Here is a 24,325-nt window from a genome sequence, read left to right on the forward strand (position 1 = left end):
ACCTCCAGAGGTGCCTTCCAGTGTAAATCTTTCTGTGAGTCTCTGTATCTATTTCATCTCAAGGGAACAGGAACATCTCTTTTGTTACCTTGAAAGGGGGAGGCAGGAAATGTCAAATAGAAAATTCTCCTTAGTGTGTGTTAGTGCTTTATCTCTATCATATGTCCTGTCATTCTCCAGCTCAAGTGTCTGATTTTGCTGATCAGAACATGGCTCATCCTCCTGCTGCCAATCAGAAAATCTCAGAGAAGCAGATGTTGCGCTGGGGAGGGAGCACAGGGTCACCTTGTCACAGGTGGGGAGTGCACCACGTGGTTACCTGGTCCGAAGTAAAGCTAAACCTGGTTCACTGAAGGACATGCAAGGAGAAGAGGCTTATTCTCTGCTTCTCAAATGCACACCTTCCCCAGTTATACTCTGAAACAGTGAGGTGGGATAGCTGCTCTTCAGGGGATGTGGTAAACAAACACGGGCACAGCCAGGGTTCTTCAAGCTCCCTTAAGATTTTGACGAGACAGCACAACTGCCCAGTTTACTGCAGACCCGTATAAGAAATGTCCTTGGTAAGCATGTGCAGCTGATTATGAACTGCATAAAACCCACTGCTTTTCAAGTTTAGTATCTGAAGAAACAGACTGGCTTAAGCAATTAGGAATTTCAGAGGAATTGGAGATACAGGAGGACTTAAAATGCTGATTTGGGTAAATAATGGTTGGAGGTGTGCAGCAGCCTGGGATATTTTTGAGATGATGCTGCTTCTTTTCCTCCATGAGCACCACCAGTGGCTGTGTGCCCTGTTAAGCATTCCTTGGCAGCAGGAAGAACAGATGCAGGACATTCCTGCAGCCTGTTTGAGAATGTAAGGCCTCTCAAAACCTTCAGAGATGTTTTACAGTGCTGCTGAAATCTATGAGACAGCCCTGAGGATGGCAGCCTCATGTGAACTACTTTGACCTTCTTTTGTACCTCCAGAAAGCTGTCTCTTAATGCTCAAATACTGTCTCAATGTTCAATCTCTCAGCCATTTTTTTCCCCCAGGACATTAGAAAATAATGAATATTCTGTGATCATATCTTGTACTCCCAAAAAGGGGGTGAAAATGTTTTGGAGAGATTGGAAAGAAGAAACTAGAAAGAAAAATAATTAAAAATAAATGAACTGCATCTGTCTGAGAGTTTCTGTGTCTCAGTCTCCCTGCTTGGTACATTTGGGTCTGTACCTCAGACTGTTGGTAGATCTGCCTTGTCATCCTTAATGCTATTTATGAAAGAGTATTTGCCTTCCCTTTTCACTGTGATGCCTCTTGTTTTCTGCTCCTCTAGCTTTATGGCCGATACACAGACCGGATAACAGATAACATTTCAGACAAGGAAGCAGCAAAACTGCTGAAGAAACAGGCCCAAAGGAACAATGGAAGACCCCTGAAACGTGACAGTCAAGTACAGATCAAAGAAGAGCACTATTCCAAATGTCAAGGTAGGGACAATTCATGTTTCATTTCCTATTACCAGATATTAGGTAGGCCAGCAAGAGAGATGGGATTTAAGCAATTATGCCTGGGGAGAAGCAAAGAGGGAAGGAAAAGGAATCAAATCTCATTGGGTTGAAAACCCTTTTCTATATGATCTTTCTTCCTAGAAAAGATATATTTGGAATTAAAAAAAGAAAGAAAAAAAAAAAGCAATCCCAAGTAAATATTTTTTTCCGCAACAGAGCTCTGTAATGGGATGAAAAGGACTTCCTTGTATCAGAATTTTGTTGTTAGTGTACAAGTCGTTAAATTCTACCCTGTGTGTCCTGTACATACACCTCCCCCGCCCTTTTTTAGTGTTTTTTAAACTACATGACATGTGTAAGAGAGGGATGGTGTGGGAATCCATAGGATTAGAGGAAGCCTCCAAATAAATCCTTGTTTTAGTCAGTTCTCAGCACAGGAGAGACAGACACAGCTTCATCTATGTTCACTCAATTTTTCTGGTTCACTCTTCCCTCTGCAGACTGTGCTAAACGCATCCAGAATTATGTTACCAAGAAGCTTGGAGAGGACTGGATTTTTTTGGTTCTGTTGGGTCTGGTCATGGCGTTGGTGAGCTGGGGAGTGGATTATGCCAGTGCAAAGACCGTACAGGGTGGGTCACATTCAGGTGTTGTAAAAGCAGCCAGTAAATGATAGGAATGTGCTACAAAGCCCAGTGACCAGTGTTGCTCCTCCTTTAACATCGTTGTCCCATCCTCAACCCTCATTGATTGGGAAGTTTGAAGTTCTGGCAATGTAGTAAAGGTTGGCTAGGGAGAGGTTCTTTAAAGGGGTGGCAGAGGAAATTTTGGAAGTAAGTGGGCAGAAACAAGGGATATGTGCATGATGAGTCAAAGACAAACAATAATTTTGAATCCTTTTTCTTTCTGCTCTCTTGAATATGCAGGAGCACAGTGAAGTGTTACTGTGGCCTTTCCTGTTATACTGCTTTTACTGCTTTCCTTTCTCCCCAAGAATATTAAGAACATGGGTGACTGGGGGGAAAGGGGCTTTTAGATGCCCTCTTGGCACTGTTTCTGCTTTTTACCTTGATTTTGTTCTTTCCAGTTTTTACTTATACAGTGCCCCAATGGTGGTGGTTTTTTTTTTTTTGTTTGTTTGTTTTTTTTTTTTTTTTTTTCCCCCCAATCTGGGCGTATAGTGCCCTCTCCTTTTGCCCTTTTCACAAAGATCTCCTATTCCCTGTCTTATATCCCTTCCCTGCATTTTTCCTGCGGTCTGTGTCCCTTTGCCAGCTACAGGAATGACAAGATCTTTCAGTCCCCATCTCAGTGTGCACATACACACACCCCTTCCCTCTGCCACATCCTGTTAACTGCACTGTTCCTTTGTCCTTACTTCATGTCCCAGTCCTGACTGGCACACACATACACCAACCTTTTTGTCTTGGCTGCTGCAATTCCTCAAAGCTCCCAACATTCCTTCAGCCCAGTGTTCGTCCCTCCAGAGCTTCCCCATCTACCAGGTGACTGGTATAATCTAGTCTGAGGGTTCCTGTTCCTTTACCACTCCCTGCAGCTGAGTCCTTTGGGGTTCTTTTTCCTTTTCCCCTGCCAAGTCTCAGCCTCTACTGGGGCTGTGTGGGGAGCCAGCTCAGGCAGGGAGATGCAGTTGCAGAGGAGCTGCAGTTCAATTTGGACTCTCAGCAGCTCATGCTATTGTACCTGGCTGAGTACTGCTGTTCTAATAGCTGCTGACACAGCTTCCATTCTGCTGCTCTAGAAAGGAAATCACAATCAGAGCTTTTAAACTAGTTTTTTATGAAGAAATTATTGGTGGACCACTTTATTGTCCTTCAAAAACCACACAAGACCCTCAGACTGCCAAATGAAGACACTGCACAGTGATTTGTCCTTACAGCTGCATGTAACACGCCTCTTTTTATGCCACACATGTGCACAGGTATTAATAGTGTCTTCTAGCCATCCTGAAGAATGCCTGCTTTATTGTGGAACTCACACTCAAAACAAGGCCTGTCTTAGAACAGGAGCACGAGGGTACCATTTCTGTAGGAGATTTAGCATGGGCACATTTAGCACACGTGTGATTCCCTGATGTCTGCCAGCCTGTGTGGAGCAGCTGTGGTCACTGATGGGCTCTCTGTTTGTGTGTTGCAGCCTACAAGTGGATATATGGAGCGCTGCACCCCAATGTCCCTCTGCAGTACGCCGTGTGGGTGGCAGTCCCACTCGGCCTCATCCTCTTTGCGGCCAGTTTCTGCCACTTCGTGTCTCCACAGGCTGTTGGTGAGGGCAGAAGGCAGGGCAAGATCTGTTTCTGTCTGTCTCATTTTTCTTGCTCCGTTTGCCCGTGGGTTTTTTTCATCCCCGGCTCTGCTGTTGATTTCAGGGTCTGGGATCCCAGAGCTCAAGACCATTATGAGGGGAGTGGTCCTCAAGGAGTATCTCACTCTCAAAGCTTTTGTGGCCAAAGTTGTGGCCCTCACAGCTGGGCTTGGAAGTGGCATGCCTGTGGGAAAAGAGGTAAATATTGCTGAGTCTGTGTGCAGTAGTGACCATGGTCTGGAAGGTGGGAGTTGTCTGTGAAAGAGGAATCTATAAATGTTTTCTTACTTTTACCACCACTCCTGTTCTCAAAGCTCTGCTCTTTCCAGCAAGACCTATCTTTCACTGGCCATTTTCCTTCCACTTTGAAAGATATGATATAGGAAATATCAAAGAACTCAAGTCAGGTAATCTTTGAGAGGGAAAAAAATTAAATGGAAATAGGAGAACTTAGGAAGGTTGGAGGATCTAAAGCACAAATCTTATGAGGAGTGGCTGAGGGAAATGAGGTTGTTTAATCTGGAGGAAAGGAGCCTCTGGGGAGACCTCCTTAATCTCTATAACTTCCTGACAGGAGGTTGTAGCCCGGTGGGAACCAGTCAGTTCTCCCAGGTAACCAATGACAAGAGGAAATGACTTCAAGTTGCACCATGCAAGGTTTAGATTGGATATTAGGAAAATTTTCTTCAATTAGATGGTGGTCAGGCATTGAAAAGGCAAGTGGTGGAATCAATATCCCTGGAAGGGTTCAAAAGGTGTGTGGCTGTGGCACCTGGGGACATGGTTTAGTGGTGAACACAGTGATGCTGCATTAAAAGTTTGATTCAATGATCTCAGAAGTAATTTCCAACCTTAATGGTTCTATTACTGGCTGAGATGCAGAAAAGTTATGAGGCCTGCAGTAGTTAAAAGATTGTCAGTAACCAGAGGGCAACCCTCTCTGATTTTCTCCTCTTCTCTTGCAGGGTCCTTTTGTGCATATTGCCAGTATCTGTGCTGTGGTACTCAGCAAGTTCATGTCGATCTTCTGCGGGGTGTATGAGGTAAGGAACATATCTCTGCACACAGTTCTTCCACAGGCTGAGCTCCTGAGACACTCAGGCTAGTATGGGTAGGCCATGGAACACAGAGGATGTTTAACACATAGATTGATGTTTACTGTACTGCTGTAGAGCAGTAAAACATGGGCTGAGCAAAAGTAGTGCAAGGCCAGGCATACAGTCCAAATAACTGTGCAGGACCACCAATGTTACTCAGAAATCACACAGAGACTGGTTAGGAGTGTTTGACACTAGATTTCAATCTTGTGATTGATGCCTTTGCACTGTGATCATTGTATAAAAAATGTAGCTGCAGAAAAGATCAATTTGTCTTTAAGCCAAATTTATACAGCATTGCTAATTATAGACACTGACACCATCTCTGTGCTTTTGCTATCGCCGAACAGCCTCTGCAGGCTGATCACCATATTGACTGGTTGTATAAAAAAATCTATTAACTGCACATACAGATAAATGTAGGACCTCCTTTATGTGCAGGCTCTTAGCAGAAAGTGACTATGTAATACAGCTGGAGGTGCTGTTCTCCTTGAGTAGATCCTGTCTATGCACAAGGAGCAGATGTCAGTACTAAAGACTGCACTGAAGTGTGTAGAGCCTGCTATTTGTAATAGCAATGGCTGACTGTGCTGCTGGCTGTTGCTTCTTTTCGTTGTTCTGGGTCCTAACCCGGTGGCTTTGCTCCCTCTAACCCCAGCATGCCCGTCTCTGGCTGCACTCCCTGTTCCAGAATGTGCATAGGCAGTTCGACCTCCTGGTGCCGGCTTGCGCAGTTGGAGTTGGATGTTGCTTCAAGGCTCCTCTTGGAGGCAAGTGTCTTCCTGTATGTGACATTTAATGTGCAGTTCCTTCGACCTCTTGCTGTGAGACTTCCTGCTTTCACGAAAGGTTCTCCACAGATACCTCTCCACTTCAGCAACACAAGTTCTTTCTGTTCATGTGTAACTGGTGGCAGCGAAAGGAAGGGAAGGTTACAGGAAAAGGGACTCCTATTTAAGTGCTGATTTCTAATGATGCAGCTTGTTCAGTCTCTGCCTGCCATGAACACTGTTCCACCTGAATAGTACCAAGGGCTATCCAGAAAGTCAATAAAGATCAAGTAGAGAACAGAAGTAAAAAAACCCAAAACCTTGTAAGAGGCAATGGGCAACTTGCAATGAGGGAAATTTTGACTCAGTTAAAGGAAATTATGCTCTTCTCTCCCAAAGGTGATCCAGCACTGGCATAGGTGTTCAGAGTGTCCAGGGAAATTCCACTCTTGGAAATGTGCGAGACTCACCTGGACAAGAACCTGACTTAGCCTTGGAATTAACAGGACTAACAGCTCTCTGAGCAGGGAGACAATTCCCGTGCTCCCTTCTCAACTGTCCATGATCCCACTTGGAGGAGAAATTTGGAAATTTATGTCTCCCCCATGCATTTGTATTACTCTTCAGATTCACTGAATTTCTTTAAACAGAGGCACATGATACAGAGGCTTCTTCCTAAAGCAGTGGGAATATTAATAAATAATTTGTCTTTCATTTCACTTCCCCCTCTTCCCATGTGCTGCCTTGAACCTCTTTGCATGGTTATTGTGCCCAGAAGTCTACAGAGTTTTTAAATGCTGTGGTTTTTTTTCTAAGATGGCTTTAGTTCTTCCATGCACTACTTTCCTGTTAGTCTACAAATGGATGAATTAGCTGACAAATGGTCTTGCATCAGCAGTAATACTGATCTTTACTCTCGCTGACTATTAAAAAAATAAATCAAGGAAGGAACATAGTTTGTCAGCTACAGATTAGGGATTCTCCAGTTGATAACTTGAGAAAAGATGCCACAATGAAAATCAGGCTAAGCAAGCAAGAGCCTGAGAACTGTGCATATGTGGGCAGTCCAGTAAGATGTAGACAGCCTGAGCTGAAGCCTGAGGCTTCAAGGCAAAATTTGTCAGTCTGCCAAAAGCCTTGAGAGAAACCAGTTTCAGAACCAAGGATCAGACTACAGTCTGGTTGGAACCATTGGAAGTATGCAGGAGAATGGTACCTGTCTTAATGGTAAAAAAAAATAAAGCAAAAAACCCTCAAACCTAAAAAAATCCCTGTAGAAGTCTATGCTTCTTGTTTCTTTCTTTGTATCTGGAATTAACATAATCTCAGAGACTCCAGGATGTATCAGACTAGATGACTGGCATGATGATAAAGAAGAAAACAGAAGGCCAAACAGGGACTGATGTAACTTCTGCCTTTGGTAGATAATGGAGATGTCAGACAAAATAGTCAAAGTCTTCTCAGAGGACTTTTAGTAAAGGACAAAGAGGCAGCAGGCACAACTTGCAACAAGGGAAATTCTATCTATGCATGAAAATAATTTCTCCCCTTGTCCCAAAGGTGGTTCAGGGTGGCACAGGCGTTAAGAGATGCTGGGGAATCACTGCCCTTGAAGGTGTTCAGGGCTGCCCTAACAGCCTGATCCTGAGCAGCCTGATCCCATTACCTTTGATCTAACCTTGTAGTTAGCCCAGTTCTGAACAGATAGAGAACTAAAACCCGCTGTGTGAGTTCAGAACTAAAACTTGCTGTGAGTCTGGGATAACATTGTAGTATGGGAACAAACAGAAAGTTATCAGAGTTTCTGTAGCCCTGGTTCCTCTTTTGGATTTGCACCAAATTGTCAAATGTGATTTCCATTACCTGGGAGTCATGTAATCTTCAGCTGACCTTGGTCCAGGATATGGCTTGCAGTTTCCCATCATAATGCCCTGGTGTGTGACTTCTTGACATTGTTGCAGGCGAATACCACCCTGTGTATTGAGGATGGATTTGAAAAGCCAGTTTAGTCCTTGAAAAGCAAATGGTATCCAGTCTCTTAGAAAGACTCTCCCTTTTATATCTTCCAATTACTTTTTTTGTTATTATGACCATTTTCACCAGGAGAGCACAATGCTTTACTGGGTGATCTGTCATCCACTCACCTACATTCCTACAGCATGGAAGAACCTTCAGCATCAGTCCACACTCTGCTCTGGACATGCATGTGCCTTGTGCACACTGAATCACAGGGTAGGTTTTTTGAGGCATTCTCTGGCACATGTGCATCCTGAGATTCTCTGCCAAAGTAAAGAGATGGAGTGAAACCTACTTATGCTCCTTCAATCCTCTGGAGGATTTTCCAGGAGACATTTCTTCCACAGTGACAGAAATGTGTATGTTTCAAATGAAAATACAGAGAAGGTGCTGCCTTCTTCATGTTTCTTGAATGTGTGATTCCAGGTATATGCCTGTCCTGTGCCAGGTCTTGCTTTTTCTGTATTTTGGAGCCATCCAGAAGGGAGAAGTAAGATAAACATAGCTATAGCTCTTGAGACTGGAGACAGAGCTGGGTGACATAATGCAGTCATACCTGCCAATTTTGTTACTCACTCTCTGTTTTCTTTGCTTCTTTCTTCTGTTTGTCTGTCTCTCTTTGTCTCTTTCACCAGTAGCAGCCCTATTATTACACGGATGTCCTGACTGTGGGGTGTGCTGTGGGTGTTGGCTGCTGCTTTGGGACACCGCTTGGAGGCAAGTGGCTGTTCTGTTTCCTTTTCCTCAGGTACCTAAATCCTCTCCCGCCTAGTCCTCTCCTCCTTTCCCACCCCTCTGCAACACATTTTTGGTGTGACATTTACTTTGGACAGAGACACTTACTTTTAGTGTTTTCAACCTCCCCAGGATCTCTGACAGTCTTTTTTCCACATGTTGTCTGCTTTCTGGGGGCAAGAGGAGAAGGCTCTCTAGAGCAGTGGTCTCCAAATTGGGGTGTGCACACTCCAGAGGGTGCACAAGGTGATCTGCTGGATGTGGGAAGAAAATACCAGAATTCCTATTTTTTTAATATAAAAAATAAACAGATTAAACTTCACTAATATTAAGTATTTGTGTTGGCAGTGGTGTCCTAATGTCACATGGCCACTTGTCACATACAGTGGATGAGGTGTAGAGTTGCTCCCAATGTGGAGGATTGACCATGGTGCCTTCAATAATTTATTCTCTTTCAGCATATTGCAATGAATTGCAATTGATGTGTGCCCACACTGGATTAAGTGGATTTATAGATTATATTATCTAGCGTTAATGAAACTAATCCTCACACATTGGAAAAGTGGCTTTTAAAGGTTCCTGCAAAGAATATGGATTGAAGATAACACTAATAATGTCAGCACAGAGAAATGACAGGGAATGGCAGAGCTGACACTTCTAGTACAGGCCCTTATTCAGTCCCATTATGAGGAACAAACAATAGCCAGCTAATCAGATCTGAGGGGAAGTAGGATAAAAAAAGATTAAAATTATCAAAGGTTATTTTAAATATGAATTTACATCTGCTATCGTTACATGATAAACTTTACCCTGTGTGTGTATTGTGCTTTGATAAGTTAACTAATGAGGGTATGAAGCCATCAGAATTAGTGAGACATTTAAAATTTAGTCCTCCAGAGCATGAAGACAAACCTCTACAATTTTTTCAGTGATGCTTCAAGCCGTGTGACATTCAATCCAATACTTCACAAAATTTCACTGAACCTTATAACAAATGTGTAGAAGCCTCCTTTGAGTTTTCTTGCTTCACAGCAAAAGAGAAAATGCCACATACTACAGGGGAAACACTTGTTCTTCCTGCCATAAAACGTAAAAATGGCTGTGATAGTACACAGAAAGCAATAGAGGAGCAAACTAAAATGTGTTCTTTCATCAGTAAACACTGCTAGAAGATGCACAGCAGACATTCCTTAAGGTTTGAAGAAACAAGAGTCTGTACGAATTACATAGTAGGAGAGGTTTCCTGTGCAGCTGGATTAGAGTACAGATGTTCTGACATGCCTCAGATGATGGTATTTTCCAGATTCTGTTTCAATAGTAAAATGCAGATCTTCTTTCTGAGAGACACTGAAAGGAATATCTACCACAGAAGCTGTATTCTCAACAGTGAATTACCTCTTAAAAAATGTTTTATGGAAGAGCTCTGCAAGTGTAACAACTGGTGGAGCAGAATAAGAGAAGAATTGGGGGTTAAGGTTACCTAGGCACCACTACACCTGGAATTCATGCACTGCAGTGTTCACAGATGAGCTATTGCAGCAAAGAGATGGGAGCCAGATATGCACAAGGTGCTACAGGATGTGGTTGATGTGGTTCATTTAATAAAAACAAGACCCTGAAAGAGTAGAATCTTTACAGTACTTCATAACAAGATGGGAAATGACCATGAAAACCCTACAGGCATTTGCTGGTTATCTGATAGCAACTTTAAAGAAGACGAGAATTTAAAGTCCAGTTGTACCTTTTTCTTTTACCAAAAGACAAGTGCTCTGAATTTGCTGGTTTTTTTCTGTGATGACAAGTGTCTGCCAGTAGATTGCTACCTAGCAGTTATTTTTGAAAAAGTAAACATACTTAATGTACTTCAAGGTGAAAGTGATGTTCTAACAGTGGGTGAGAAAACTGCTTTTCAAAAGAAATTTGTGGAGGTTTTGTGAGTCTGCTGCCAAATACAATGTAAATGTCTTAGCTACAAAAACTGTCACTTTATATATACTCAAAAAACTTGAAAACAGAAATTTCTACCTTTTAAAAAATCTTCAAGATTATAATTTTAAGTGGGTTTTGAACTTGTTAAAAATATAAAAATTCAACATCTTCTGATTATTTTGCAACAACAAATGATTGACAACAGGGAGGATGAAAATTTACCACCCAAATTTTAATAAAAGTCTTTGCATATGTGGTGGGTGGGATTGAAAAAATAGTATCGTGATTTAGCCAGCACAGCAGATGATACATTTCTTGCATTTGGATCTATATATCTTTGTGAGATATTCTTTTTAGACCAAGTATCAGAATAATTGAACATGGAACCAAACCTTTGACTCCCTGTGTCATAAAGCGTTAAACCCAGATTTTTGAAAATAAAGAATATTACTATTTTAGTGAGAACAATATTTTATTTTCCATTAATAAATAAAACAAATTATTTTTAAAATTATGTTTATTCCATCTATATCTCATCCTTGTTTATTTTCTATTTTTGTGCATGTTTGATATTGTACACAATATTTTAGTACAGTAGTACATGTGCATTATTTTAAAATAAATACACATATGGGGGAGGGTACATGCTCAAAAACCTTTTTTTTTGGTTGGGGTGCATGATCAAAGAAGTATGGAGACCACTGCTCTAGGAAGCTATTTAGAATCCTCTCTCATGCTTCTAACATGACACTTGTTATTTTAACTTTGCTCCCTTCCCAACTCTTTCTAGGGGTCCTTTTCAGCATCGAGGTCACCTCCACTTACTTTGCTGTGCGCAATTACTGGAGAGGCTTCTTTGCAGCCACCTTCAGTGCCTTTGTGTTCCGAGTCCTGGCTGTCTGGAACAAGGATGCAGGTAAGCTAAGAGCCATTCCTGCTCTCTTTGCACAGAGGTTGCTCTGTTCATGCATTATTTCCTATCTTTCTCAAAACCACAATGTTTTAATGGTGTTTGAAACTTCTGCCACAACACAAGACCTCTAGCGGCACAGAAGGAAGGAGAAAGGGAAGTGCCCTGCCATCTTGTCAGCTGTCTAACCCAACCTATTCCTAGGACAGGAGGGAAGTATCTAACTGATAAATGACAGAATATGAGTCCTCAGCAAGGAAAAAACGTCCTGAGGTGGGATTTTTTTGCCTCTACTCAGAATAGCATCCAGGCTGTAACACAGAGATAACCTGTCACACAATGCTGGAAAGCTCATGGCCTGCTTTGGTTATCTGTTGACTAAAAACAGATAGTCAAGAAAACTGAGATGATTGAATGAGTGGGAGAGTACAGGATTGGTAGGATCTAACTGAATGTCCTGAAAAAATAAAGTGTCTCAAGTAACTGAAAAGCACGAGAGTGACATTTGTTGCAGAAAGAAATTGCACAAGTCAGGAGAGCATTTCAGCTACTGTGAGAACAGAGTTTTGGTGCAGAAGGCTGCCATTTCTATGTAAATTTCTTCCTTATAATGCCTTTACCTTTTATTCTTATAATTACATCTATGTTATTGAGCTCCATGTGGGCACTTTACTTACTTATAACCGCTATAACATGTCTCTCTTGACTTCAGAGGGATGGATTTTTTGGGGGTTTGAATATTCTCTGGAATATAGAAAATTACTCCACTTTCTACCTGAATGTAGAAAGTGAGTACATTGTTCTTTGTGTAGCACTGCCTAAAAGTCAGTATTTAACCATCGGATTTGTCACAAAAAACCCAAAACCCCTATCTTTCTGTTCTTTCCAGAGAAAAATATAAGAAACTCAAAGACAGATAACAGGAGATCATTTCATGTCCTTCACTTTGTCTTTTCTGACTCCCTTCTTGGTCTCTCAAATCACTAGAAATTAGTTTAATTTCAAATCATTAGAAATTAGTTTAATCCTGAATCATCTTGACTACTGTCCCTTCTTCAAAATCATCCAGACACCTTTAATACCCATATTAATGGCTCCTTAAGTTCTTCTTCATTGACTGTCTAGGTTAAAAAGTTCCATGCTTCAACTGGCTATGAAAAATCATTCCTTTTCACAGTTCTATATTTTCTTTGTGTTGTCAGTCTCCTTGTCCTTGTATTAAGGAACTAGGAACTTCTATCTAGCTAAGTCATTCATTATTTTATGATCTTTTATCATATCTGCTCTAACTTGCCTTTCATGTCTTTTCGTGCTCATTTATTTCCCTTCAAAAGTTACACACCCAGTCTTCTCAGTCTCTGTTCATGTTCTATTATGCTTGCTACCAGGAAGAAGGAGGTAGGGAAGTGATCACATCAGAATGACACATGCAAGTAAGTTGTGTAGCATCCCACCACAATTCTTGTATTTCTTAGGCCCACAGAATCTTTGCTGGATTTTTGATACTCATGGCTTTGTTGGCTGGCCTTACACCATTATCTGTACTTTCCAAACAACTTCTGGTTATTTGCCGGCCACTCTGGTTGGCTGCTGCAGCTTGAGCACCTCTTTGCCCGTCATGGAAGGCTGGAGTTGTGCAATTTACAGGATTTCTGTTTTGCCATGTCACCAGCTTTCATCTTACTTGCCATGGGATTTCATGCCTTGCCTTCCTCCTGCTTCTTCTGGTTCCTTCTACACAGGGTTCAGTGTTATCATGAAGTTCAAATCTATTTTTAAATAAATGTTCACATTCACTACTTTCCCATTCCTTTTTACTTCTAGCTTTGTAGGAATTGGACAGATAATCTAAAGGAGTACATTTTGTAGCCAGTGGAGAAAAAAGGGCTTAGACATTTAGTTTCAGGATGGCTTAGTCACTCAGGAAAGAAGATGTAGACAGGTGGGTTGAGTCTCTCTGTGGAAATTTCTTTCTCTCCTCTGGGAGTAGAGATGGAACTAAGAAAGACACAGACTAAATGCTGTGCCTGTTTTTCTTTCCTCTGGTCATCTTTGCCATCCTGTAGCAAAACTCTTTGAAAATGGGTTCACTATACTTTTTAATGCTCTGCCATTTAGTGGCTTGGACTATCTATTTCCTAAAACTGAATTGAGATGATCCCTTTCTTGGGCTGATCTAAAAAAAAGAGGGCACCCTGCTTTTCACCATCTTCCATCCCTGACTGTTCTTTTAACCCTCCCTGGTGCCATCTCTGTGTTTGTTGTTCCCCTCAATTCAACTCACTTCCCTGGCAAAAGAGTAATCCAGGGAAAGTCAATGGGTTTTCTGGCAGGTTTTAATGAGGCAAAGGAGCTCAGAGAAGGCTGTGATGTGTCAGTGGGCCCGATGGGAGAGGAGAACAATAGCACAGCCAGGAGGGAAGGGGCAGCGGGAAGAGACAGGGAGCAAGATCTTCCCAATTTGGATAGTAGAATGCAGATTTAGGCTTAGCTATCTTAGGTAATGGAACCCACTGAGACCTCATTAAATTATTACTCTAAACCTAGTTCTGTCTGACCAAATAACAAGTACTTAATGCTTGCTGTTATCATATGCTAGATTTTCACTGCTTCTTTTATTTCCTCATTGAACAAATAATTCCTTCATCCAGGGAAAGCTGGGGTTTATAGTCATTCTCATCAACTGCACTTTCACTCTGTATTAAATTGCTAATTTATCCTTCACCTGTTGGCACACAGATGTTTATTTTTTCTACACAATAACACACCTCCAGACAAAAGCAGCTCAGGTTTCAACATTTCATTGTAGCAGAGCAGCACTACCAGGAGGGGTGAGCTGGAGAAGATGGGGCTTAGCTGATCTTTTCCATCTCTGGTTTATAAGCCTTTCATTGTTTTGGTACCAGTCAAAAATTTTGAAGCTCTAACTTCAGTGAAAATCTGAGTTTTGTTTCTGGAAGGCAACCACAACTGTGAGAAGTGATACAGCTTTCTCAGCTATGCAGATATTGCCTGCCTCGGCAAAGAGACCTCTCAGTCAGTAAGAATACCAGGAAGAGCTTTTTTTAATAGTGAATGGATGGCAGAAGACAAGAAAGAAAAGAAAACCCTATAAAAATCAGGAATTGCTGCTAAAAATAGTGCATACATTCTCTGAAAGCAAACCTAGATCATCTAGAGTGCTAGGGTTGCAAGTGCTCAAAAATAGAACCTACTAAATCAGAGCAGTCTGCCAATCTTTAATAATGTATATAACATCAGGAAACCACACAAGAGCATGTATAAACCAGTTTCCTTGTCTCCCTACCCCTAGCTTTTATTGCATTTAACTTCTCACTTCATTATTTTCTTTTCTCCTCTACCTTTCATCTTTCACAGTTACCATCACAGCCCTGTTCAGAACAAACTTCCGCATGGACTTCCCCTTTGATCTGCAAGAGCTGCCAGCATTTGCTATAATAGGGTAGGTTCCCAGGAAACTAACACCTTGCTCTACAAAGGTTATAATATCATCTGTGTTAAGAATTCTTCTGCCAAAAAGTTGCATACATCACTTTTAGTCACTTTGGTTGTCACAAATAAGGCTTCTATTTGTTGGAATTCTTCCTTCAGAAATGGTGCCCATGCATCACAATGGCTAAAGAAAGAAATATGGGTATTATTAAGGTGTTTGTTATTTCCTTTCCATGCATCTTTTTCAGAAATTAAGCTTGGAGGTTAAAAAGAAAAAAATAGGTAAGTCTAACTTGGTCATCTATTCTGGGAATAGATGTACTGAATAGCCTTTTAATTGTTTTGACATGATCCCCAAATGAACGGATCCAACAAGTATGGCCTTTTCTCATGACAAAGATGGAACAAAAGGTTTAACCTAAAGTTTCCTTTTCACAAGCTCAGAATAATTATCCTTTTTGAGAGAGGTTGGTATACCTGACATGGTGACAAGGGTAACCAACAGTAACTGGATTCAGTGAGAAAAATGGTTCATTTGGAGTAAATGAAAGAATAAACTTAAGAAAAATGAAAATTGGGAAATACTAGAGAAAAGATGAATTTGGAATTACTGTGGGGAAAAATCTCTGGTTAGAGCTTGAGGGAGGCGCCAGGGAAATCACTTCAAAGCAGTAACAAAAGAATACACTGTAGGAATAAACACCTGTTCTGGTGTTGTGAACATATTCTCTTGCAAGACCTCCATCCAAGACCAGAAATATATTTGAAGTTTTCCAGCCTATTTTAGTAGGCTGCTCTCTTACTAATTTACTTGAATATGAAATCAAGTGGGGGGTTTTGAAGCTATCAGATATATTGAAAAATCTGTGAATACACAGGAGCTTTTGCTAGCAACATGTATTAACTTTGTTCTTCCCCTTAAACAGACTTGCCTAATGAACTTGGAGGAATCTACTGGTTTAGACTGGCAAGGAAAAACATAATCCTTGTGATTTTACAGCTGGTTGTGAGAATGCAAAACCTCTTGTCAATATGTTTTGAACAGAGTTGACAGAGCTGGCTTTTCTCAGTATTGCACATAGGCTAGGAAAGGAATATATGACAACTGCAAAATACTTTCAAATGCCTGGGTGTCTAATGTGGTCTTTAAAATAAAAAAACAGCTCCAAAGGCTTGGATAGTCTTGAATAAAGTCCTGATGCCAACTTGGAATGCTCCAAATTTTCTTAACATGAAGTCTCAAAGTTGAACTCTCTTTCTACCCAGCATATTTCTTCACCTTCAGGTGGGACAAACACTAACAATGGGTAGATCTTGTTTATCTGTGTAGCCAAATGTTAATTTGCATAATCTGCATAGAAGGAGCACTTCCAGTTTATTGATAAAATGATAGGAATGGAGAGACCTATATTTTAATATAAAATATTATAGAGCTATGCAGTTGACTGTGCAGTCTTTAGGCTTATATTGCCTAAGGGACTGGTCTATTTTAAACACTGTTCTAATCAGTGCTGGCTTAAAATATTGAAGAGTAATTCATTGAACCTGTTTGTCTGTGGAAAGCTTTATATTTAGTTTAAATGTGCAATTTTTAAATGATAAAGCAGGATTATTTTCAATGTACAATGTTTTAAGTATACTAAATAATTCATTGAATGAGATTTGGCAAAAGCATGCATAACATATAATCAAGCAAAAGTCCATTAATTTTAGAAATTAGCAGAATGAAAATATTCAGTGTTTATCCTCAGTATTATGTGAGTTATTACTTGCCACCTAAAATAAAGCTTCCCCTTACCAATTCTAAATGCAGTCTTTTTTCACTCTTCTTTTTCTTTTCATGTTCAAGTATTAGGCCCTATTTATCCAAGTCTCATTAAGCTACAGAGCCTAAGGATCACACCAATTCTTAGACAACTACACTTTTTTCTTGATTTATTAAAATCAGGAGCATAAGCCTAAGTGATTAGGATAATAGAGATTACATACTTTGCTTTAGGTACAAGAGTTCCTATTGCTATTAGTTATTGTTGTAGGCATATAATTTTACTGAATCAGATTTAAAACCCCCCTCATTTTTGCTATTTTCTGTTCCAACCTGATGTTTTAAGTTTTGACAACACTGCTCTTTGCCCGGTTGCTCTTCACGAGCCCTCACTGAGAACTGTCGGTCTCTTTTCTAAATGATTTTATAGCTTTTTCCCCTCTCAGCAAGAGAAAATTTGTAAAATAGTAGTGTGCATGACAGAGGTCCAAAATAATTTCTCCTCTTCCATCAGGGAGTCAATATCTTCAAACGAGCTGCTGTAGGAGTAACCCTCTAGGTGACATTCAAAAGACTTCAAGAGCAGCTGAAGATGAAACCACTTAAACTCATTTTCTTTGTTGATGGTTTGTGTATTACCTGTTGTTTGGCATGATTTTATTTCTTTTTTTCTGTTTTAGCATATGTTCTGGATTCCTTGGAGCCTTTTTTGTTTATCTCAATCGCCAAGTTGTCCTGGGCATCCGACGTCATAAAGCCCTGAGCCAGTTTCTCACTAAATAGTGAGTGTTTGTGAAGATATTCTCTTTAGGGACCAGATTCTTACACCCTACTGGTATTGGAGAGTAGCAAATGCTTTCTGGATGACAGCAGACCTATTTCATGTGTAAGATAGTAAAAAGATGAGAAACTGCTCCTGTATGAGAGTAAGAGCTCTGCAAACATCAAGAGAATTTTTCCGGTACTGGATTTTCCTTTTGGTCAGCTTCCATAGTGTCAAATAGTTTCTTGATTTGGAAGGGAGACTCTGCAATATTTGTTAAGAGGATAAGGCAAACTATTAATTGGACAGAAAATATTTTTAATTAGAAAGTCAATGATCATGCTTCTTAAAATCAAGCTGTTTCTGGTTTGTTTGGGTTTTTAGGATCTGTGCAAAAATTCAACATTACTTATATTTCAGGAAAATCAAATATAGCTGAAATCTAACTATGTTCTTGAAATATATATTTGTTTTTTAATCAAAGTGTTGGCAAAAATGTAAGGAATCTGCTCCATTCTTATGAAACAAAAGCTGAAACTGATAGTAACCAAATGGTGTGAAATGCAGCATGGAAGTGAAATGCAAAATAAAATAAATGTCTTTACAATAAAGTTTTTACAGGACACTTGAAGATACTGTTTTCCCCTCTCTATTAAAGTCTTAACCTCCAAAGTTCATAACTTGGACAAGAAATGGTGGCTAGCTGTAAATGTCTTCAGTCTCTTTACAGGAAAAGATCTGATACTATGAGAATTTTTGAAGTTGAGAGGCATGGAGGACTTTATTTCTTATCCAATTGCAGGCCTGACCAGAAGAAAACCACTAAATAAACAGAAGCTGAAATTAACTTACTTTCTTATGTGCAAGGAAAAATGTCTTTCTTCACCATGTAGCCTCTTACCCACATACAGCAGCAGAGCTTTCAAATCAAGTTAATACAGAAGTAGAGAAAAGCCTGAAAAGTGGGAATCTACTTTTTGCTGATTTCTCAGAATTTTTTAGGTCCTTACACTGAATCAAATTAAAGGTTATATTTTGTCTTCCTAAATCTCAGAAAACACTTCCTGTAAAAAACAGTAACTTGCCAAGGGACACATGGCAGGATTAGTCCAGCATGCAGAACCAGTTTAGGCTTGTGTCGTCTCAGTGCTTGTGAAGTGTCACAGCAGAGCAGGGCATTAAGCTGCCAGTAAGATCACTCCAAAACAATGGAGACAAATACAGAGAGCATCACAGAAATAGCATTCCTAGTCCTGAAGTGATGGTGCTACAAGAACAGGATGTGAGGCCATGTTGTAATAACTTTCTTTCTTTACAGCCGACTGATATACCCTGCAGTTATAACCTTCTGTATAGCGTCTGTGACGTTTCCTCATGGATTTGGGCAGTTCATGGCAGGAGAGGTGAGACTGGAAAGTGTATTACCAATTCTGTGCAGTTCTTTGGAACGTTATCTCCTTATCCTCTGCCCCAATAACCTTGTGTCAGGGAAAAGGGAAGAATGATATGGGAGGAGTTTGGACTGAGGAGGCACTATATGATCTCTGCTACCTCCTTCATAGAAAACGTGAAAAAGGTCCACTCTTCTAAGCAAATAATAAGAAAGATGTTACACCATGAGTAAAAGTAATTATCTCTTCACCTGTTTGAGTAAAGTTATGCCTCTCTTCCTGAAGATTAGAAACATGAATTAAGCCTCATAATCATGAATTCCCATGGTAAAATCTCCTCCACTTCCTTGCAATACAGATAGAATATTTACTCTATCTAATGTCATCACTCATACCTGCTTTTTTGTTGTTTAGCTGATGCCACGGGAAGCCATCAGCACTCTCTTTGATAACTATACCTGGATCAAACACTCTGGGGACACCCAGATCCTAGGGAAATCTGCTGCCTGGATCCATCCTAAAGTCAGCGTCTTTGTCACCATCCTGCTCTTCTTCCTTGTGAAGGTAGGAAGCCCAGCTCACCATAACCCTTCTCCACTCAGACTGAATATGCTTCCCTTTTGTAAAGCAGTTTGTGAAGAGCCAATGAGGAGCTGCTGGTCATTGAATGAAGCACTACAGCTGCAATGGATTCCTACATCTTCTGATGTGATCTTTGTCCACCTCAAATTACAAAAATTATTAAGGAATATTTTCCTTAAAATAGTGGCCTTTTCTGCTCCCTAGGTCATCCTCCTCAGGCATCCTGCTGAATGACCTTTGGTATCCACTGTATAGCAGCTGGTAGGGAAGGCTAAATCAGGAAAGATTTCTCAAGTACCAATAAAATAAATACTTGACTAAAAAGCTCTCAGATAATTTATGTTTGCTCTAAACGAGGTCTGACACACTCTATTTGATATTCCTGACTTCAGATAGGGGACAAATAGGAATATGCAAGCACAATCTATAGCTGTGTGAGGCTCAAGGATTTCTTAGAAGTCCATCAAAACTTCATGGAGAAATGCAGCTGGAAAGTTTTGCTCGCTTCCCAGAAAGCAACAGCAGATTAAAAATTCTGAGCTGACATGGTCTGTGGAAGTTGCAACTGTTCAGCCTCTAAAAGGATCAGCTGTGTAAATGACATAGGATAGAGAAAAAAAAAAGACATTTGAAAGAAGAAAACATCATATTCCAATGTTCAAAATAAAAATAGCAAGAAGGAGGTTTTCCTAAGATGAAAGAAAGAAAGATTTAAAAATATCATAGAATAGGTGCTAATTATTTTATTATTTACTTATTGCAAAGGGGCAGAAGAGCTGAGGCCACCTTGCAATGTCAGTTGAAAATTTAGGTAGATCAAGAACAGCTATCAATGACTGATTGACACAACTGTTTCCACCTAAAGTAAAACACTCTATCAAATTTCTGACAGGTAGTTAAGGGTCCTCCTTCTGTGATAATTCTTATTACAGAGTACCAAGCTAAAAAGGTCTTGCTTACTTGAAGAAGAGGAGTGGAAAGGAGGAGTGGACTACAGGGTGTGTCTGTTCTGAGTCCATCTACCTTTGGAGGAGCTGTACCCTTGGTCACTAGATTCATTGGCATTGTCCTGCTAACTGAAGGCTTTCTTTACTCGCTAGATAACTGCTCTTGATTTTCTGCTGGATATATTCAGCATTGGGATAGACCACATAAACAAGAAACTGCTATTTTGACTCTGGGCAAAGGCCTGGCCTGATTCTCCACTGCAGTATAGTCAGTTTTTAGCTGTATTTGGCAAGGTTTGGTACTGCCAAGACAGAACTCAGTTAGCGGTACTACACCTCAGCAGTAGGCTGGGCACAGAGTGGAGCTGCAGGAAATGCTACTGACACTCGGTAACAACTGCACCCTCTGCCTCTGTTCTAGTTCTGCATGGCTGTTATTGCCACCACGATGCCAATCCCCTGTGGAGGCTTCATGCCTGTTTTCGTACTAGGTGAGTTTCAATTTTGTTTTGCAGCCTATTCATCTGACAGGGGAAAGAATAGGAGAGACACTGCCTACACACCCAGCAGGGTTCATCTGGCATATGAGAAGTCATCACTTGATGTCTATGACAACCTGATTAGCAGTCCATAGACCAGCCTCTGTGTCTCTGCTTTTGACATTTCCTCAACCCCTGAAACCAAATGCCAAGTAGGTAATCCCTACCCTTTTACATAAGGAAGGCCACACTTGCCATGGCCTTCTAATCTCTATGCCTCTTCACTTACAGAGAAACTTCCATCCTATAATTAATAGTAGCTGCTCCTTTCACCCCTGAAAGGCAGCCAGAAGAGATAACCTCAAAACTAATACCCACAATGTAATCTAACTCCTTTCTTCTGACTAAAATGTGATAACAGAAAAAGTTTATTGACTTTTAACTGCTTTTAATTCCAACAACAACCAAAAAAATCAAAATAATATGATGCCAATGTTTAGAAAGAGAGGCTGTGATAGACTGAACTACACAAGCTCATGACGTTCAGCACTAAGTACCCACAACTCTCAAATGAAATAGGGTGCTCTAAGGACCTCTGAGTTCTGGCAGGCAGCAACTAAACATGAGACAGTAACCAGGCCCTTGCAGTGATGAAGGCTAACTAGCATCAGGGCTGTATTAGGAAAAGACCTAGACAGCAATGCAAAGAAATTGTTTCTATGCATTCCGCATTTTGGATACAATTCTGGAACACAGTGCTGTTTTGTGTCCACCAGTCCAAGAGATCCTTGCAGACTGTAAAACCTGTCTGAACAAGACATGGGTGAGTCCATCTTCCTTTGAAATCAGCCCTTTTCTGAGCAGGGGTCAGAATAAGACCTCCAGAAGTCCCTTCCCACAAAAACTCTTCTGTAAGCTGTGATTCTAATGTTTAGACATTCACAGAATGAGAGTCTAAAGGGCCTCAACTGTGATCTCGACTGACATTGTACACAGTCTGAAAATATGCCCTCCTCCAGCCTGGGAATCCCAGCCTGGGAATCCTCTAGCCTGGGAACCACAGCTACTGCTGTGCCTGGTGTGCCCAAGTGAATGAATGAGGGGTCAACTGTATTTACCAATCTTAGTACCCTTTTTTCCTTTTGGAGTCTAAGTTCTGTCTTTTGTAACTGAGAACTACTCTTTAGTTACCAGTGTCATTTTAATGTAAGTTTTGGCTTTGTTTCTTTAAAAAAATATCCAAGTGATTGCCCAGCACAGCTGCACAGCACAGACTGGATGTTCCTTAAATGTTAACTCCATAACTGTCAGTGATATTTTTCAGGTGCTGCATTTGGACGTCTCATTGGGGAAATCATGGCATCGCTTTTTCCCAATGGGATCCTCTTTGATGACATTCTCTACCAAATCTTACCTGGAGGGTATGCTGTCATTGGTGAGCCTCCATGTCTTCCTTTTTCCTCACCTGGTCCCACTGCTGTAATTTTTCTGGTTGAAATGATATGCTGTTCCTATATGACAGTCTTCTTCTCTCCCTGTTCCTTTTTCTACCTGGGAAAGGTGCAGCAGCTTTGACAGGAGCGGTGAGCCACACTGTCTCCACCGCTGTCATCTGCTTCGAGCTGACGGGTCAGATCTCTCACATCCTGCCCATGATGGTGGCTGTCATTCTTGCCAACATGGTGGCCCAGAGTTTGCAGCCCAGCCTCTATGACAGCATCATCCAGGTGAAGAAGTTGCCCTACCTGCCAGACCTGGGCTGGAATCACATAAGGTATTAGTAGCAAAATAGGTGGAAACGGAGTGGCAAGGAAATAAAGCAGGAGAGGGTTAAGACCACAGGGGAGTAAAAGGTTATGAAAAGGGTCCAGTACTACAGAGGAATTAAGAAGGCACAATAGGCCTGCAGTAAGAAAAAACAAGTGACGGAATAGAATTAAGTTTCATACACAAAACTGGAGAGAAGTCCTCTTCTTTTTTTCACCGAAAGGACAAGTCTGAATGACCTGCAATGTTACTAAATTTGTATTAACGTTCCCAAATTGCTTCAGCTTCAAAATTTGAAAATCATGAGTCTCATTTATCTAAATTCAGTGGGGTTTGGATATTTTTTCCCCAGCAAATGTTTTAAATACTTTATTTGGGTATTTTGCTTGAAGCAAAACTCAGTTATTCCTATAAATGTCTTCCCCTCTCTAGTATATGTCATACACATGGGTATGTATATAAAAACCATCTATACATATATGTATACATGTGTGTATTTTATGGTGAGGGGTAACAGAGTGAAATACAACTGTAATGAAAATCCAGTTAATCTGTATTTATCCTCTTGGAAAGTCCTCTGGTTACTCTCACAGAAGATCATTTGGCAGCTATATTTTGAGCACTTTTTTTTAAAGTAGTCATTTGGGTATTTCTTTAGAGAATTTTTAATATGCTAACTCTTCCTCTTATCATCCCCAAATTCACAGCAAATACAATATCTTTGTTGAGGACATTATGGTCCAAGATGTGAAATTTGTTTCCTCCAACTGTAAATACCGAGACTTGCAAGAGGTACTCCAAAGCACCACAGTGAAATCTTTGCCTTTGGTGGACTCGCCAGGTAGGCAATGTGGAGAAATTGGTCCTTCCTGAAGACTGTCTCAGCTTGGAGAAACTAGCTTTCAAATTACATGATGTGAAGCAGGCAGTGTGACCTGCCACATTAAAAAAAAAAATCCTAAAAATCTCCCACTGCAGATGATGTATGGCAGACGGCTGTTTCAGCTGGCCAGCAAGGAAGCTGGAGTGTGGTCAGTGAAGCAGATCCAGCATGTAAGGGAGATGTGTGGGAAGTCTGTAGATTGAACTGTAACAACAGGGCCCTCCTGGGATCCTGCATGAGCCAAGAGCATGCATGGGGTGGCACAGCTCAGGATGGCGAGGTCCCTTCCCACAGCCCCACAGCCTAGGAGCCACCACAGGGCAGGTCAGTGACTCTTGTACAACCCTAGATAGTATGAACCTGAGCACCTGGAAGAGGCTGGAAGGAGGAAGGGGTGAGGTGTGGAAGGGGACCTTCAAAACCTTGGGGTGGTTTAATGGCTTCCCCACTCTGTGTTGTGCAGAGTCCATGATCCTCCTGGGGTCCGTGGAGCGGTCGGAACTGCAGGCTCTCCTCCAGACACACATCAGCCCAGAGCGGCGACGGCTCCTCAACAGAGAAATGCAGCAGAAGCTGAATGAGGCACCCTATGATGGACCCTGGGCAAACTTGCCCAAGCTGAAGCATGAATCTTTTGCTTATGTCGATGAGGATGAGGATACAGAGGAGAAGGGAGAGGTGAGGGAGAGAAGTGGGCAGACTGCAACGTAGAGACTGCTTAGAAGCAGTTAGGCATTTGGGGAGGCTAAGAAATAAATGGCACAAGGTGGACTTAATTTTCTCTCCTTTCCGTAACAGCTGCCTCGGCCTCCAAGTCCCACTCCCAGTTACCCAGAGGAGCCAAATGGCCCAACAAGTCCTCTTAAACAAATGCCTGAAACCTTGGAGCCCCAGCAACATTCAGGTATGGTAACTTCTGTCATGGCTCAACCACATCCTAGCCAGCTTGGGGAAGTTTTCATGCCAACTGTGTGTACCTGCCTGTGTGAGGGGCTGGTTTCCCAGAGACTGAGAGA

General features: G+C 41.2%; 1 protein-coding gene and 1 long non-coding RNA gene across 2 annotated transcripts in view; one reads left to right on the plus strand and one right to left on the minus strand.

Moving 5' to 3' along the window:
* CLCN1 (chloride voltage-gated channel 1) overlaps nucleotides 1-24,325 on the plus strand; it is a 69,016-nt gene that overhangs the window by 36,953 nt on the left and 7,738 nt on the right. Inside the window, exons 3-19 of the mRNA XM_064410007.1 lie at nucleotides 1,323-1,476; nucleotides 1,998-2,129; nucleotides 3,655-3,783; nucleotides 3,887-4,020; nucleotides 4,788-4,865; nucleotides 5,578-5,689; nucleotides 11,160-11,285; nucleotides 14,658-14,742; nucleotides 17,178-17,279; nucleotides 18,579-18,663; nucleotides 19,066-19,215; nucleotides 20,602-20,671; nucleotides 21,984-22,094; nucleotides 22,220-22,433; nucleotides 23,134-23,267; nucleotides 23,773-23,987; nucleotides 24,108-24,213. Of these exons, the coding sequence (XP_064266077.1) occupies nucleotides 1,323-1,476; nucleotides 1,998-2,129; nucleotides 3,655-3,783; nucleotides 3,887-4,020; nucleotides 4,788-4,865; nucleotides 5,578-5,689; nucleotides 11,160-11,285; nucleotides 14,658-14,742; nucleotides 17,178-17,279; nucleotides 18,579-18,663; nucleotides 19,066-19,215; nucleotides 20,602-20,671; nucleotides 21,984-22,094; nucleotides 22,220-22,433; nucleotides 23,134-23,267; nucleotides 23,773-23,987; nucleotides 24,108-24,213 (2,137 nt within the window). The remainder of the gene's footprint in view (nucleotides 1-1,322; nucleotides 1,477-1,997; nucleotides 2,130-3,654; nucleotides 3,784-3,886; nucleotides 4,021-4,787; nucleotides 4,866-5,577; nucleotides 5,690-11,159; nucleotides 11,286-14,657; nucleotides 14,743-17,177; nucleotides 17,280-18,578; nucleotides 18,664-19,065; nucleotides 19,216-20,601; nucleotides 20,672-21,983; nucleotides 22,095-22,219; nucleotides 22,434-23,133; nucleotides 23,268-23,772; nucleotides 23,988-24,107; nucleotides 24,214-24,325) is intronic.
* On the minus strand, nucleotides 3,846-10,462 carry LOC135294565 (uncharacterized). The gene is made up of 4 exons (XR_010356636.1): nucleotides 8,549-10,462; nucleotides 7,834-7,968; nucleotides 7,553-7,662; nucleotides 3,846-4,006 (listed from the first exon to the last, which is right to left on the minus strand). It is a non-coding gene; the product is annotated as an uncharacterized LOC135294565 (long non-coding RNA).

The sequence above is a fragment of the Passer domesticus genome, chromosome 2 (assembly GCF_036417665.1).
Source record: "Passer domesticus isolate bPasDom1 chromosome 2, bPasDom1.hap1, whole genome shotgun sequence".
NCBI classification, from domain to species: Eukaryota; Metazoa; Chordata; class Aves; order Passeriformes; family Passeridae; genus Passer; species Passer domesticus.